This window comes from Maylandia zebra, linkage group LG18 (assembly GCF_041146795.1).
Source record: "Maylandia zebra isolate NMK-2024a linkage group LG18, Mzebra_GT3a, whole genome shotgun sequence".
Lineage (NCBI taxonomy): Eukaryota > Metazoa > Chordata > Actinopteri > Cichliformes > Cichlidae > Maylandia > Maylandia zebra.
The window spans coordinates 27199431-27216205 of NC_135184.1; the positions used below are offsets into that span (position 1 = coordinate 27199431).

Below are 16775 nucleotides of genomic sequence, written 5' to 3' on the forward strand. Positions count from 1 at the left end.
CGCAGGCCGTTGCCGTGGCAGTGGAAGGTGACGAGGCAGAGATCTCCCCCATGCTGTCCGCTGCAGCGAGTGATGTGGACTGCGGCCTGTCTGGTTTTACACAATCTACAGCTACAACTACTGTACGAACTTACCACCACCTCACCGCTCACCGCCAATCAGCCAGATGAAAACGTGAAAAACAGACCTTCACGGGCAGACGTATAACCGGTGATGCTCACAAGAGAGTGCGTGTAAATCAAAAAGAAAAGGTGTGTTTGTGGCAGGCATGGCGAATGAACGGCGAAGTCGAGAGACAGAGAGACAGAGAGAGAATCTGGGCGAAAGAGACCGTACAGAGTGACTGTTCCTGCCCCCACTGTTTCATCTTCTCTTACAAGCTGCACTGGCTCCCCTGCTCTGATAAATATTTGATAGGCATTTGCTGCTTCATCTGCATGCTTTACAACTTAGGGTCCATACAACCGCAACACGGTAGCGGCTGCTGTACCAGCCGTGCGCTCTCACCCACGCTTCCTCTGTTCTCCCAGAGGTTCCTTTAGATTTTCTCAAAAGAGAGCAAAGGAGGATAAAAGGCTCAGGAACAAAATAAATAAATAAATAAATAAAAATTGGGGGTGCTTCCTCTGCTGCTTGTTTTTCTTCCTGCACTCAGGAGTCTGTTTCTTTCTGCCACACCCATGCAGCCAGCTGCATTTGAACTCAAACTACTGAGGTTGCAAGGTGCTGGCCGGGGTTTGGCAGAAGCTGTGACCTTTTAAGGGAGAGTTTAAATGTAAGCCTGTGATGAAAGGCTGGAGAGGGCACTGAAGGAAAAGACATGATAGGCGTTACTCACACAGTGTGTGGATTTATCCCATGAATCACAGAGGAGTTTATCGACAAGGAGTGAGTTTTCTGAGATTTGTTCTGAAATGATATCAAGTCATCTGTTCTGATCTGCCTCTGGCATGTTTACATATAATTCTAATCTGTATGCATGAATGATGTACTTTCACTGATGCAGTTAGCTATCACACCAGCATCACCTGCTATTTAAGGCTCCACCTTCAGTCACATCTCTCCATCTGTGCTGATGTATCTGTAGAAGCTGTCGAGAACGTCACAAACTCTATAAATTGGAAACGGTTTGAGACCTCAGCTCATGTGGAGGTATAGTGAAAGCACAGGGTGATGAGGATGAACTTGTGTAGAGAAGAAAACAAACTCCCACTGCTTTCAGTGTTTGGTTTTATGTGAAGCGGGTCGAGCTCTGCTGCCCATCGGAAAGAAAATTCTGCCAAAATCAAGTGGCTCTGTGTAAAAAAAATTGGCCATTAAAATTGAAATTAGGCAAATAGAGGTCCACTCTTAAAATAATACATGTACAGAATCCCCTTCCAGCTCAGTACAATCAGTCACAGTTAAATGCCACCACTCTGGCTGCCAAATCAACTGCGGTTCCCTGATAAAGATGAAAAAGGCTGCCCAAAAGTGCTACTGTATTAATTTCCCATGGTACAAGCTGCCATTTCTCAAGTGATGCTGATGGGGGGGAAAGAAAGAAGCCATTTTCATCTGCAAATATCAGTGCAAAGTTCCAGATGAATGGCCCGATCTTGTAGTGAAACTGTGTCTTACAAAATGTAAAATAATGTCTGTGTTTGTTTTTCCAGTTTTTTTTATCAGACACACAATAATGCAGGTTACAAGAAAGAGTTCATCACTGTTGATGTTGGTAAATGCAGCATGTCTTTCGTTCCTCAAGGCTCATTACGTTGCCTCTCTTCTTGAGCATGTGTGTATGCATCTGAGGTCCTTTGCTCATATCGGTGCAGTGTTGTGTTATTATCACTACTATTATGTATTATTTTTTATGTGTTGTGCAGATTAAATCCAGCACTAAAGTTCCTGTTCAAACCCCCTGACTGTGTCTATCAGTGCAGCAGAAGGTGAAACCTAATTAATTCATATCACACCATCAACACAATAGTGCACAGATTTCAGGCCAGATGTTTCCAGAAGCGTGTGTGAGAAATTGTGTGCATTGTGATGTTGTCAATAAAGCCTGCTATGGGTGAGGTTAAAAGCAACCAAGCTGTGCACAAATATCATTTTTGATGTAACCCCTGCTCTGCTAACGTCATTTAAATATGTCAGAGATACTCTGATCTCACACATCGCTCCAAAGTGATTCAACTGCATCCAGGACTGAGGATGAAGCGTGTATAGGTGCTGCAAAAATCAAGCTGAGAAATGACAGCCTCATTTACTTGTTACCCACAGACGTCTGAAAGCCTCATCCAACTGCACACACACACATACACACACACACCAGCTTGTGTTTTCTCAAAAAGATGCAGCCACATGCTCTCCTAGAGGAATTGTGCTGAGGGACATTGTATGTGCGTGCACTCGGAAAAAGCATTCAGAAGTTGTCTTGTACTATGGAAGCAAAGCGAGTGCGAACAGACAAGTGTGAAAATCAGTTTGTCGGGAGAAAGAAGAGACTCTCCAGCCTTTAGTTTAGCTTACTTGGATCTGTGATCCAGTAAAATTACACACACTCACATGCACATAAACGTGCCTGACAATTTGGTTTACTTTTTGTTTTTTTCCTTGTCATCTTCATTACACAATCTAACTTGTTTACACAACTGTCACACAGATCCTGTTTGGTTGGGCAGTAAAGTTTTGTCTTTGCTGCCATCTGGAGGTGCAGCTTCATCCACGTTTTCTATTGAGAGAGCTGAACTCTCCCGCTTAGATTTCTTCTCCCAGAATTAACTGTTTAGCATTTCAGCCTGTTCGTATGACTGCAAATATCTAATCAGCCAATCACACAAGAGCAGCTCAGTGAATGACACACATGCAGACATGGTCAAGACAACCGGCTGAAGTTCAAATGTATCTCTCTGATCATTGAGTAAAAAAGAATTAGAAAGAAAACGCACATGTATTTTCATGTAAAGTACCAGATATGTAATCATATATGTGTTAGTGTGTGTGTGTAAAGAAAGAGGATGAGGAGCAGGTGAGCAATAAGTAAGACTTAAGGAGCTGGACAGCCCCAGGAACAAAGGTTGCCCTCCTACAGCGTGAGTAGTGAAGACAGCACCCATAAGGGAGCCACTTAAATACAGGCCACAGGGTACATGAGGGGTCTGCCATATAATCTGCTGCTCACACTGACTGGAGAGTCCAGTGGTTTTAGAGCAGGCCTTGACAGTGTTCTACAACTGATGCATGTAATAAAGACTGATGGGAGTGCAACCAACACATAAAGGAGAACCTTCTAATGCTCTCTATGAAGGAGGAGCAGAATATAGCGAGGGTGATTTGTTAAAAATAATTGAGCTTTCCCAGGAGATTCAGCCACTGCTGACTGCTTTGCTGTTGAATTTCAGTTATTTACCAAAGGCTGAGCCCTAATACTCGTACTCATCTACCAGCAGGTTCCCTCGTGAATCTAAATGACCACCTCAGCCAGTTCCCCCTATGTGTTAGAAAAGGTCCAGACCATCTGCCCGGTCTTTTTCACATTCAGCTCCAGGCCTGACTTACTCCACCAATCCAAAAGACAAATTAAAAAATAAAACTGGGCCTAAAGTTACAAGTTTTTATTTTTGGACTGTACCTTTGACTCATGGGGATTACTTCTACATATGCTGAGCTTATTACTTAGCACAAAAATGGGACATTTTGTACACACCTTTTCCTCAGTATCATTCCATTTGCAGCAGACTCTTATAACTAAGTCTCAGTACTTGGCAGCCATTTTATTGAACTTGTCTGTTGCCTGTCTGAATTAGCATTCATTTCAGGGGACATAAACTGAGGTGCCTACATACAATCATTGATCACTGCTTTAAAATGAACTAATAAACAAATAATGTAACAGTTTACCTACTCTGCCCAAAAACAACGCTTTAAAAAAGCTTTCCCCTGAAGGTTATATTGCTACCACAATTTTTTTCTTTTTTCTTTCTTTTTTTTGCTGTTGTAAATTCCCCCGTAGACTCGCTAACAATGACCCAAATAGCAAAATTTCCGACAGCCCTCAAAGGCAGCGTGAGAATAACCATTGATAACGAGCGCGGACGTGAACGTATCAATTAGCCTTTTGCTTTGGGAGACGTTACATTGATTTCGTCGTGGTGAAAGAGGTAATGTTTAAGATTTCCAGTTTGACACTCTTTATGTCCATGTCCCACTCGTTTGTCGTGATAACTGTCGCGGTCGGTCCCACTAAAAAGCGCTTAAACCGACACCTGCCGTTGGAAGTCGCGAGCTAGCTGATGCTAACCAGGCGGCGTCAACAACTGTTAGCTAGCGTGAGTCAACTGTTATGGGCTTGTTTAGGTTTGCTTAGGGCAGAGATTATCAACACGTAAATACCGAAGACAGTGGCAGAATACAGATGTTTCTAGCTTATTATGGTTAACTAACATTATTTGTTTAATTTCCAGCCGTGTCTCTGTTTGTAACACTGTTTATAGCGTATTAATATTAACGATAAAGTAACTGTATAAAGTTAATTCATTATATATGGACTCCAAAACAACTACCGAGTTGGGGAGTCTGTCGTTGTATAACAACCTCCTCTTTTAGTCACACTTTGAATTATACCGATGGTTGTTCTCTAATAAAAGCTGCGTTGTGAGCGTGTGTGTTGGCTTCAGTGTGTACTTTTCTTTATTTACAGGGACTGATGGATTCCCCTCGGAAGGCTAAGAAGGCTAACGTGAATCGAGAGCCAAAGCACAGCCAGAATCAGTCAAGCAGGCCTCCTCAGAAAGATGCCTATGCCAGGCTTCTTAGTCAGCACCGCAGCAGCAAGTTCAGTTTGTATCTAGAACAATATGCAAAGGATTCGTCCTCTCAGAGAGAAGACAACGGGCCAAGCCCACAGCTCAAAGCCCAAAGTGACAGGGTCAGCATACCAGCACGACAAAGGGACCAAGTGTTTAATGATTTCTCTGACTCAAGTGACTTCTCCCCTTCCTCTGTGAAAAGTAAAGGAGGAGAGAGTTCATTGTCTTTGTACATGGAGAAACTAAACACTCGCAATGTTCAGCAAGACTGCGAGAGGAGGCAAGGTGTGTTTGATGGGCAGCGGAGGGGGCAGAGAAGAGATACCGCCACAAGCCACGACGGAGACGTTGAGTCTGGGGAGGAGCTGGGTTCTTTAAAACCAAATGATGCAAAGAAACACCAGAAGCAACAGCGAAAAAACAAGGATTCGAACAGAGATGTCGTCTCAAAAGAGGCCGATCAGCCTGGTGGACGTCTTCAGTCTCCTAAGAAGTCAAAGAAAAAAAATCTGCCAAAGCACCCAGAAGATGAGAAGATTAGAGAAGGAACATCAAAGTGTGGAGTTGATGTTCAGATGTTAAGTCCCAAGCCTCCTCATGGTCGTGATAAAAACATAAAGCAGCCCAGAGGTGAGTTGTGGCTTACCATTGTAGGGATTGTACTTTATGATCATTTAAATTAATAGTGGCTTTAATTACAGAACTGTTTGTTTTTCAGCTTCAAATGCCAATTCTCCTGCTGACAAGGGTAAGAACAAAGGAGGCAGAGGATCAAAGAAGCAAGTGTTTGATGCTTACATGACCTCTGAGGAGGTTTCCCATGGTCTTAAAAGAGGAGAACTTATTCAGGTATAAGCATGAGTTGGAAGTTAATTTCTTTCAGTATTGATGATCTTACTCGGTAATAGTCAAGTGATACAGACAGAAGTTTCATCATTTTATTTTCAATTTTATAAATGCATTTTGATCAGGTTCCTAAATCAAACGCTCAGTGCAGAAATGACATTGTTGAAGCAGTGGTTATCTGAAAAAAAATGGTTTGGTTATTTTTTTCTTTGTCTTTAGGGTCAGCTCAGAATAAACCCCAAGAAGTACAATGAAGCTTTCATTCCGTCTCCTGTAAGTTGGCGTGGCCTCCCATCAAACAGAATGAATTTGACACATCATGTTTTGCTGCCTCAGTGACCTTGTTTAATTCAAAATATTTCTTTTTCTGTTCACAGGATGATACACGGGATATATTCTTAGATGGAATTGTTGCTCGCAACCGAGCACTGAATGGAGACATAGTAGTTGTGCAAGTACTGCCTCGGGAGCAGTGGAAGGTAAACGAATAATATTTCTGGTGACGTATATGTGCAGAATTCAAGTTTTTTTTTTCTTATGAAACACTCAGATTTTAGGAGGTACATAAAAACTTTTGTTGATGCTTTTCAGCGAAAGTTTTTTGGTGGCAGACATAATTGAGAGAGAAGCATCTTTGAACAAAATGAAGTCAAGTATTGAATTGTTGTTCTACTGGTGTGGGCGGGGTCTGAATATGTACTGTCTTTATACGTTATATGTTTGCATTAACTCAGTTTTTAAAGGTATCCAATAACAGACTTTGTTTTATACACACTTGTACTAAGTTTTAATATTTTTTTATTTTGCATGTTTTTATTTATGGGTTGGGGGGGTTTTGGGGGGCGGGTTTGTCTGTTTGTTTGAGGGTTTTTTTGTTTGTTTTTTGGAAGGTTGTGAGGTCAGATACTGACTGTGAGGGTGTCAGCGAGTCAGACACACCCACTGTGCAAACAGCTGCAAAGAAGACAAAGAGCACTCCCAGTTCTGCTGTTAGTGTGGAAGAGCAGTGCAGCGACCGGGATGAACAAAACAACAAATATCAGAATATATCAGGTAGTATAAATACACTGGTCACTGCAAATAATTATAATTAATAGCTGCTGTATCACACATTGCACTTATTCTGTTGCAAAGCAATTCAACTGTACACGTCATAAGTTCCACCTTATTTATACCAGGTTCGACTCAATTTGAGCTTCATTACATAGAAGATGGATAAACTGAGGTTATAAAGAGATGGACACGGTCACCAACAATACTCATGTAGGCTGAGGCAATTAAAACATGCTCGGGTTTCACTACAGTCTCCAAAAAAGCGCCGAAAAAATGCTCCCCCTGCCGTTACACCACCACCACCACCAGTAGCCTGAAGTGAGGGAAGGATGGAGCCATGCTTTCATGTTGACATAATTGCTAACATATCAGTAGATTTCCAGCAGCTTGTTGCATTCATGAACCAACCCTTCTCATTTGTCTGTATTTGCATTCATGCATGGAGTGGTTGCACATAACTTCTACAACACACCAACGCTTACCCTACATGACATTAGTAAGATTATTTATTACTTCAAAGGCAGGATCAAATGGAGCGTAGCATTCAAAAAGCAGAAAAACGAGACCTCGACGTGAAACCCAAGTTAGACCATTATTTATTGGTCTAAATTGAGTTTGTGTATAACAACAAAAGTCTGTAAAGTACAACTAATACCTGTTAATATTTCTCTTGATGTGATGGAATTAGGAGAACGTCTGGGAGAACCATCAACACCACGTTCCAATGGGGAGATACTCCAAAAGACAGCTAAAGTGAGTTTCCATCACATCTGTTGCATTGAATTTTTAAACTAACAATTTCTCTTCCTTTTCACAAACAAAACATTTAAAAGGGGAAAAAAATCATCTTAATGCAGTTTTTTTTTTTTTTTTTTTTTCCCTCCTGCTTGAGATAAAGCAATTACAGGGCTCTACAGGACTACGTTGTATGAGTTACAAGTTTCCACCAGAATTGTATCATTTGCCTAACTCGTGTAAATCTTTTCTAAAGCTACTCCAATCCTATGCTAAGTTACTGCAGTAACAATATTCTAAATGGGCCATAAGTTCTAGTTTTCCTTTAGCAGTGATTTGTCACTTCTCAAGTAAAGGACCGCTTTCAAAGCGATCGCTTCCCTTGCAATCTTTCTACTAGGTGGTTTACATTGTTGAAAAGAAACACTCAAGAGCTGCCACTGGCTTCCTGAAGCACTTGCCAGACAAGCCCTTTGCCTTGTTCTCCCCTGTGGACCACCGGGTGCCACGGATTAATGTTCCCCTTGCTGATTGCCCTGAAGATTTTAGTTCCCGTCCGGGTGACTACAAGAACACCTTGTTCATCTGTCGGATCACAGACTGGGCAGCGGACAGCAATTTTGCAGAGGGGTAAGTGCTATAGTCGAATAACCCGGGGAACTGTTAACTCTGGTTTGAGAACTCTGCTGACACACTAAATCTTTTCCTACAGTCGACTAGCCAAGTCACTGGGACAGGCTGGAGAAATTGAGCCGGAGACGGAAGGCATCTTGATAGAGTATGAGGTTGATTTTTCTGAGTTCTCAGACGAGGTGTTGGACTGTCTTCCCAAGAATCTGCCCTGGACCATCCCACCTGAAGAGATGAGAAAGAGAAGAGACCTGAGGTAAGACTTTGAAGCCCAAATACATTTGTCTTTTTTCTTTTTTTCTTTCTGTATTTTATGCATCTGCATCTGTTTTTCTGTCAGCCTTTTGCTGATTATTTCATAATTCAATGTTTGTGATGTTTAGGAATGAGTGCATCTTCACAATTGACCCAGCAACTGCCAGAGATCTGGATGATGCCCTGTCCTGTAAACAGCTGCCAGATGGTAAATTGCTAATGCTCAGTGAGAGTGATGATGTCTGACAGGGGTGGATATAGCTCAGAAGGTAGAGCAGGTCATCTACTAATTGGAAGGTTGGTGGCTGCTCCAGTCTGCATGCCAAATATCTTTGGGCAAGATACTAAAACAGTTGCTCTGTGATGCATTCATTGGAGTATGAATGTTAAATAGAAAGCACTTTCATAGGAAAACCATAGAAAAAAGTGCTTGTGTGAATGAGGCAAGTTGTATAAATCGCTTTGAGTCCTCTAAGTAGAAAAGCGCTAAATAAGAAAAAAAACGATGGTCAGTGATTATCATTGGTCATAAGTATCCTATTCTATTCATAACCTGTACATAAAAGATGGATGTAGCTTCTGCCTCTGAAAAGGGAAGCCAATCCAGAAATGCCTTAAACCTGCATTCTTGCTAATGGCCACTAGGCGGCGGTTCCTTTGCTTCCAACCAGATTATTTTTATTTTTTTTTAAATAAATAATTAAAAAAATAACTTTAATAGAAACTATTATTTTAGTAAATATGGTCCCCATTTAAATAAAGAAGGTGGATAAAGCAAGGTTTTATGGTGGGCCAAACTTCTGACTGAAGTTTGTCACTGGTATACAATGGGACTGTGTATTTCTGTGACCTTCCTTCTCACCTCCAACCAGCTATAGCAGATGACTTACACACCCTGAGCCTGGTACTTTAGGAGGTCTTCTCCTGTTAGAAGGGAGTTTTTCCAACTGTCAAGTGCTTGCTCATTGGAAATCTCTTTGATATTGTAAGATCTTTATTTTTACAGTATAGTACAACTTGACATAGGTGTTCTTTTGTGAACAAGCATTGTAATAATACATTGAATTGAAACCGTACAATAACTATGTGCACCTTCTATTATACAGTCTGTTGTCCTAATTTTTCTGTCTGTGGCAGGCAACTTTGAGGTGGGAGTTCACATTGCTGATGTGAGTTATTTTGTGGAGGAAGGAAACTCTTTGGATGTCATTGCCAGCCAGAGAGCAACTAGTGTCTACCTGGTTCAGAAGGTAAGTACTCCCTGAGGCTTTTTTCCCCGTGTCATTAATTCTCAGTTGTCAGGGGTTCATTTAAACTGTAACTTTTTTAAGTTCTCAGCCCTCAGTGTCTGTCTCGTCACTCTCCAGGTGATCCCCATGTTGCCTCGGTTGCTGTGTGAGGAGTTGTGCAGCTTGAACCCTCTCGTCGACCGACTCACTTTCTCCGTTATTTGGACGCTCACACCCGAGGGAAAGGTATATAAACTGATATAAATGCATCTGATGTTGTGTTGTTTTTTTTGTTATGTTTTTTTTCCATTGGCCCATCTGTTTGTTTCCGCCTTACTTGTCAGATTTTGAATGAGTGGTTTGGCCGCTCAATCATCCGCTCTTGTGTGAAGCTGAGTTACGACCATGCTCAGAGCATGATCGAGGCCCCTGAGAAGATGTTCTCTGCTGAGGAGCTGCCACCCGTGGACCCCATGCACCCTATTGATGAGGTCCACCAAGCAGTGCTCAACCTTCACACTATTGCCAAGAACCTCAGAGCGCAACGTTTCTTAGGAGGAGCGCTCAGACTCGATCAGGTTAGTGTTGGTTTGTTCTTTGGATTATGAGAGGAAATACTGTTGTCCTTACTGTTACGCTTAGTGGATGTTTGGAAAATATGTTTGTGTATATACAATGTTTTATTCTGGACCAAAGGAACTGGCTTCAATCTTAAATTACTGCAGTTTCTTGTACTGAAGTGTATTTTATGTTTAATGGTTTCAGCTGAAGCTTTCTTTCACTCTGGACAAAGAGACAATGATGCCTCAAGGTTGTTATATTTACCAATACAGAGACAGTAACAAGTGAGTAAAAAGGACTTTTCTTTTTAATCAGTGCCTGAATAATCTGTCAGTAAATTTAATGACAGATGGGTTTTGTTGGGGTTTTGTTTTTTTGTCTCTGTGCTGTTTTAAAATCTCAGTCCTATCACAGTCTTTTCTCCTCCTTTGACTGTTAATCTCTCATTAATAAAACCTGTTCTCCAGGTTGGTGGAGGAGTTCATGCTGCTTGCTAACATTGCCACAGCCAACCACATTTACCGCAAATTCCCCGAGTTGGCCTTGCTCAGGCGCCACCCTCCACCCAAAGCCAAGATGATGGATGAGCTGCAAGAGTTGTGTGACCAGCTGGGAATCAAAATCGACCTGACTTCTGCCGGATTATTACACGTCAGTACTCATAATGCATTGGTATCCAATTGCATTCAGGGTTTGAAGTTCGGTTGGAGTAAATTGAAAACCTTCTTTCTTCTTGTTTAACATGCAGAAGAGTCTCAATACTGCTTTTGGTGATGACGAGTACACAAGTGCCAGAAAAGAAGTCCTCACCCACATGTGCTCCAGACCAATGCAAGTTAGTACTCATAGTTAGTACTAGTATGATTTAGAGCAGTAAAAAAAAACCCTGTTTGTATTAGTTTTGTAGTGTTTATCTTTAACCTGGTTCATTTGTCTATCCCAGATGGCGTTGTACTTTTGTACAGGAGTCGTGAAGGAGGAGCAGAATTTTAAGCACTACGCCCTCAACGTTCCTCTCTACACACACTTCACATCACCCATCAGGCGCTATGCTGACATCATCGTGCACCGGCTGCTGGCTTCTTCACTAAGTCTGTCTCTTTTCCACAAAAGGCTCTTTCAGACAAATGACAGAATTTCTATTGTGTGACATTTCTGGTTGACAGTGAGGAGAAAGGCACAAAAGAGCCTCAAACATCGCTCTCAGTCAATGTATTGTTTGTTCTTTCCTTTTGGTTTTTTTACTAAATAAGTAAAATGTATTTATAAAGCACATTTAAACACCTTTCATTGATTAAAGTGCTGTAACAAAGCATGTATATCTCTATACACACGAGCATGTAATTGCACTGAGCGAGAAAATCAGTGTCACTTAAATTTGTGTCCATTAATTCTGATACTCATGTCTCCGCTGAATATTTGTATACAGAATGTGGGCCTCGAATCAGCCTGTCAACAGCGGAGGTAGAGAAACAAGCGTCACACTGTAACGACAAGAAGGCTTTGTCCAAGAAAGTCCAGGAGCTCAGCTCAGAGCTCTTCTTTGGAGTCTTTGTGAAGGTGAGTAACCAGATCACAACTCTATTGGTGTTTTTTCCAACTCTAATAAACACAGTATCAAGATTATAGGCGTAAACATCAGTTATGAAAAAAGAAATTCACAAAAGTGTTCAACAGTATACAACGGTCCCTCGCTATAATGGGGTTCACCTTTCGCGGCCTCGCTGTTTTTCAGATTTTTTTTTTTTTTTGGTGTGCAATTTTGCATGCTTGCTATGCTATCAGCTTGTCAAATTTACATAAATCTTCGATCGCTAGCAGTGTGACTCTGAAGTGCTGTACTGTATGTTTGTAAGTTTTCTCCCCGACAAACACAACAATGTAGATAAAATGTTATGCGCCGTCAAAGGCAGAGGAAGATGCTAACCATCGCACAAAAAGTTGAACTTCTGGATATGCTAAAGGAAGGTAGAAATTACTGTATTTTTTTAAGATTATAAGACGCATTAAGTGAAATAAAACAGTCAGATAAGTCAAACTTTACTCAACTCATTCTTCTTGCTTCCTCCACTTCGGTACCATTGATTCATTAATGTTGAATTCTCTCGCAGCTGCTCTATTCCCATGTTCTGGACCTGAAAACAGGGTTTGATCTTTGGTTTCATTCTATAATACTGGACTTATTTTTATACGAAGGTTTGAACTACGAGAGTGTTTTAAAAAAGAAACGTGTGAAAATGTTTATGCCTGTCTAAGAAAAGTGTGTAAAGTGTGTCGTGGGGGGTTTTACAGCCTTAAAACATCTCTAATAACTGTAAAAACTAAAGCTGGCTACTTCGCAGATTTCACCTATCGCAGGTTATTTTTAGAACGCAACTCCCTCGATAAACGAGGGACCACAGCAAAATGAAATGATAAAGGGGCTTGCTTGGCTCAGGAAGTAGAGCTGGGTTGGTGGTTTGGTTCCTTGGACAAGATGCTGAATTCTGAGTTGTTCCCAGTGTGTTTATTGGAAAGTGAAGGTGTGTGAATATTGGCAAGCACTCAGAATAGAAAACAAGTGCTTGTATAAATGAGGCATGATGTATGAAGGCTAGAAACCAGCCCATTCACCATTACTGCTCAAATTCAAAAGGTCAAAGATAAGAACATCACAACACAGGAGCAGATTTAGAGCAGAGTTCATTACATATCTTTATATATCTGTCCTGGTGGAGGCAAGAAGTGTTGTAGATTTTTAACATCTTAACAGGAAAAAAAAGTAGTAAACCATAACCCAAACCAGTGTTTATTTCCAAATGTTTGGGTTTTGTTTTTTGTTTTTTTTTTTAATTACCTGTCTTCAGCTAGATTCCTAAAATGTGAAACGAGTTGAGACTTATTTTCTTAAGGCTAGTTTCTTAGGCTAAAGATTCTTTGTATTTGCATCCACCACACATGTTTTTGCAGGAGTCTGGCCCACTGGACTCTGAGGCCATGGTGATGGGGGTGCTGGATCAGTCCTTTGATGTGCTGGTGCTCCGATATGGAGTTCAGAAACGCATCTATTGCAAGGTCAGCTCCAACAATGGGTTTTACAATGTGATTTTGTTTTTTGTTTTTCATCAAAGATACCAATTTATTCCCAAGTCTTAATTTTTTACTTTTTAGTAATTAAGAGATTATGCTTTTGACTGTATATAACTTTCAGTTCTTTGCAGTTCTTACCATGCCTTTGCTCAACACTCATATCTCACTCGGGAGAAAGAAATGAGACTGTCGTATGAGAGACAGAGCAAAACAGAACTGTCACTTTATTACTTTATTAGAAACAGCTGAGAACTGTTTGTTTCCAACTTTAGTCTATCACTGGCTTGGACGCATTCCGCCATCGTAAGGTGGGGAAGAAATCCGAGCTGACACTGCTGTGGACTGCAGAGTCCCCGGAGGATCCGCCTGTAGAGCAGGTGAGAGCCACAAACATGAGCCTGTGACTTTGTGTACTCAGGAGAATAAATGCCAAAGCACTGTTAAGCACCCCACATTTATTTGTTTTTGTAGACTAGTAGAGTAGTGTAACAAATTTTGGTTTGCATGATTACAAAATGTCTTTGAAGCCAGTTGACGGAGTGGAATGAATAAATCAGAATTTCTTGTCTGTTCAGGTCATTTCCGTCTTCACTTTAGTGGAGGTGCAGCTCAAGTCGGATGATGCGCCTCTGAAATACAGCGCAGTGCTCAAGAGACCCGAAGACAGCGCATCATAAACGTACAAACACTTGAATGGAAGTCAGGAACATTTTCTTCTGTTGGTTGCTAGGAATAACATTTTATAGAGTGTAACGTGGAAGCAATAATTCAGTCAGATCTGAGTCCGATTTTAATTTCAATCTTCTCCAGTTGTGTTTTTTTTTTTTTTTTTTCCCCCCATACTTTTGCAAACTTAATGCAAATACCTTGAATGTATGCATGTGGTCTATGTTATAGGATGTAATATTTTTAACCTGTTGTCATACGGGACTTTGCTTACAGCTGTCCTGTGGCTCCGTTCCTTTGTGGAATCAATGGAAGAAGTTCAAAATCTATGGTAGACATACTACGTGGCTTTAAATCTGAATTAATTCAATATTATTTTTTGCAATTTAAGATTCCAAATTGAGCTCTGACTCAGGTCTGACGCTGAAAGAATCAAGGCAGCAGTGAGTTCTATTTTGCTGTTGATGGTTTGGTGTGACTATAACTGCTATACACATTCTAATATGAGAAATCTGATTTTTAACCATTTTTATTTGAATGTTGATGAGCGGCTTCCTGATGTTTGAGAAGAAACGATGGTTTGTGTTTTGCTAGGCATTAGATTTACCACACCAGTGACTTGTGACCTGCTCTGGTTGTTTTAACTTGTTGCCACAGTGAAGCTTCACAGGTCAAATGCAGCTGTGATAGCAAGGTGTGACACCTTGATTAATTCATATTATCAGAACATGTACACTAATATTCACATGTAACAACAAAAAAAAGAAAAGCTGAGAAGTTTTCTTTGGATTCTTCTGATGTTGTGTAATGTCTCAGTCATTAAGTAAAGCTCACAGGACTTTTCTTTGCTCTACTTTGTGAAATAGGAGCAAACGTATTGCTCCAATCCAAAGAAAGTTCTTGTTGTTTTTGGACTGGAGCGATATGATTAGACTAAGCTTTTCTTTAGTCAGGCCAAAGCTTACCAACTCTTTGTTTTTACTGCAAAACACAGGGATGACCCACGTGTGAATTGCTGCTAAAGATGTTGACTGCCTCGAGGTCTTAATGAATTATATGTTTGCTCATGTGTGGTTGTGTTTTTATGCTGACATTTGATTTGGTCAGCACAAATGATTAATGTACCTCATTGATATTTAAGAATGTCAGCCTTCCTTTTATCCGCTCTGAACTCTGGAGCAACTGCACATTTTTAAATGGAGTGTGGCCCCACTTTTTCTTTGACTCAGTCCTTGTGCCTCAATTTAGTTCTCACACCTGATTTTGATTGAACTGTGTGATTAGCTGCTGTATCTGCACACTTTCTCGTCTGTCAAATCCATTTTTTTTTTTTTTTTTTTTTTTTTTTTTGACAGATCTAACAGCTGTCTTTTTAAATAGAAGTGTTTAGTTTTACATGTACAGACAGTACTTTAATTTTAAATCCATGGGTACAAAGCCAGTACAAGCCACTGTGTTGAAGAAGTAAGATGTCTGACAAAGTTTCTTGTCACATTTAAATGAGGCAAACATTAAAATCCAGTTTATTTGGGTCTCTGGTTATATTGTCACATGTAACGTCTGGTCAGTATTCACTGTGCAGTGATGATATGCTCTGTACTTCCTCCAGTGCAATATATTTGATTGTGTTTAGGAAAATACAGACATGAAATCTAAACTGTGTTTTGTTGTCTGTAAATTACTTTTATCATGCCTGCTTTTTTTTTTTTTTAATTTAAATTAATGGTTGTAACTAAGGAAAGGAACTTCTAGTCAGACATTAATCAGCTGCTGTTTTAGGGTCCATTAATATATCACCATTAGCACACAGGCACTGCCTGCTTCTGTTTAGTTTATACAGCAAACGACACAGAAATTTTTTTTTTTTTTTTCATTGCCAAGGAGTGTCTTAATTTGTGATAAACGTACTGCAACAGCTCAAAGATAAGATTTTGTCCACTGTAGTTCACCACCATGCAACAATTGATTACCCTGCCTTCATAAACTACTGATAGTGTATAGCCCGCACCCTTTCCTTGGGTTGAATATGGCCTTTATGAAACTGAGGGGGGTTGTGGGCTTTTTTGTTTGTTTGTTTTAACGTTTAAATGTGTTCCATGAGGTAAAATAGACAACATGCTCGTGGTAAGTGTAACATTTGTTCAAATTTGCATATTTCCCTGAAACACTGGAAAGAAAATGAAAGCTTGACTATCGGAGTGAGTTTCCGAGAGAAAAATCCTGTATTAGTGATGATAATTAGAGTAATAATAAATAAAAAATATAAAAACACTAAATGTGACAAAGGGTGACAGCGGGACAGTGCGGGATCTGTGAATAACTTGAAGGGGATCTAGGCAGGTATGGCAGGATGACATCTATATGATTTACTTTTATTTTACTCAGAAGAAACTTGGCTTGAAGGAAGGGGGCGGAGACCAAACATGAGAGAGAGAATGACCTGAGAGGGCCCAATAAAAAGTCAAGGATTATTTTGAATTCTAGATCATGCAAAGCCGCTTTAGTGGAATCCGCTTCTATGTAAATATAGTCTGAAATCTTTATGATCGTTCCACGTTAACCTTTGTGTCCTGTTTGGATCACATTTGAGTTGTTTTGACACACAAGGTTTCCTCACTACTGCTTGGAAAGTGCTAGTAGTTTGTAGACTAGCTGGTAATGTTGATAATAAATGTGGGCTTTCTATCATTTAACAATGAAGACAGCGGCTAATGAGAGGGTTATACATGGGTGTCTATTAAATCCCAACACTTTTTCCTTTTAATAGAATTTATTTTAAATCCTTTCTTGTATGTTTTTATGTTTTAAACGGGGCATGAAATTGTGTGAAAATGGATGTTATTCACAGAAAAATGAGTGTTATAAATCCTAGAAAATCCACCCTGTATTCTCTCTGAAACTTAAATTAATCATCCATTCATTTATGTCAGACTATTTA

At 40.3% G+C, this 16775-nt stretch overlaps 1 protein-coding gene across 1 annotated transcript; it reads left to right on the forward strand.

Moving 5' to 3' along the window:
- The first annotated feature begins 4014 nt into the window (after window positions 1–4014).
- Window positions 4015–15494, forward strand: dis3l2 (DIS3 like 3'-5' exoribonuclease 2). Its single transcript, XM_004567212.4, has 21 exons — window positions 4015–4145; window positions 4685–5423; window positions 5512–5642; window positions 5859–5912; window positions 6017–6118; window positions 6530–6692; window positions 7381–7445; window positions 7828–8057; window positions 8140–8313; window positions 8441–8520; window positions 9450–9562; window positions 9680–9787; window positions 9886–10119; window positions 10307–10386; window positions 10570–10753; window positions 10851–10937; window positions 11046–11193; window positions 11532–11662; window positions 13052–13156; window positions 13444–13548; window positions 13747–15494. Exons 2-21 carry the CDS (start codon window positions 4691–4693, stop codon window positions 13846–13848), a joined length of 3129 nt encoding a protein of 1042 aa, XP_004567269.2. The 5' UTR covers window positions 4015–4145; window positions 4685–4690; the 3' UTR covers window positions 13849–15494.
- The last annotated feature ends 1281 nt before the right edge of the window (window positions 15495–16775 follow it).

Bases quoted from the DNA above. Each gene is read 5' to 3' on its own strand.
- dis3l2 (XM_004567212.4), top strand. From the start codon at position 4,691: ATGGATTCCCCTCGGAAGGCTAAGAAGGCTAACGTGAATCGAGAGCCA. The intron at 6,693-7,380 runs GTAGTATAAATA...TGATGGAATTAG, and splicing joins CAAATATCAGAATATATCAG to GAGAACGTCTGGGAGAACCA. The intron at 13,549-13,746 runs GTGAGAGCCACA...TTGTCTGTTCAG, and splicing joins AGGATCCGCCTGTAGAGCAG to GTCATTTCCGTCTTCACTTT.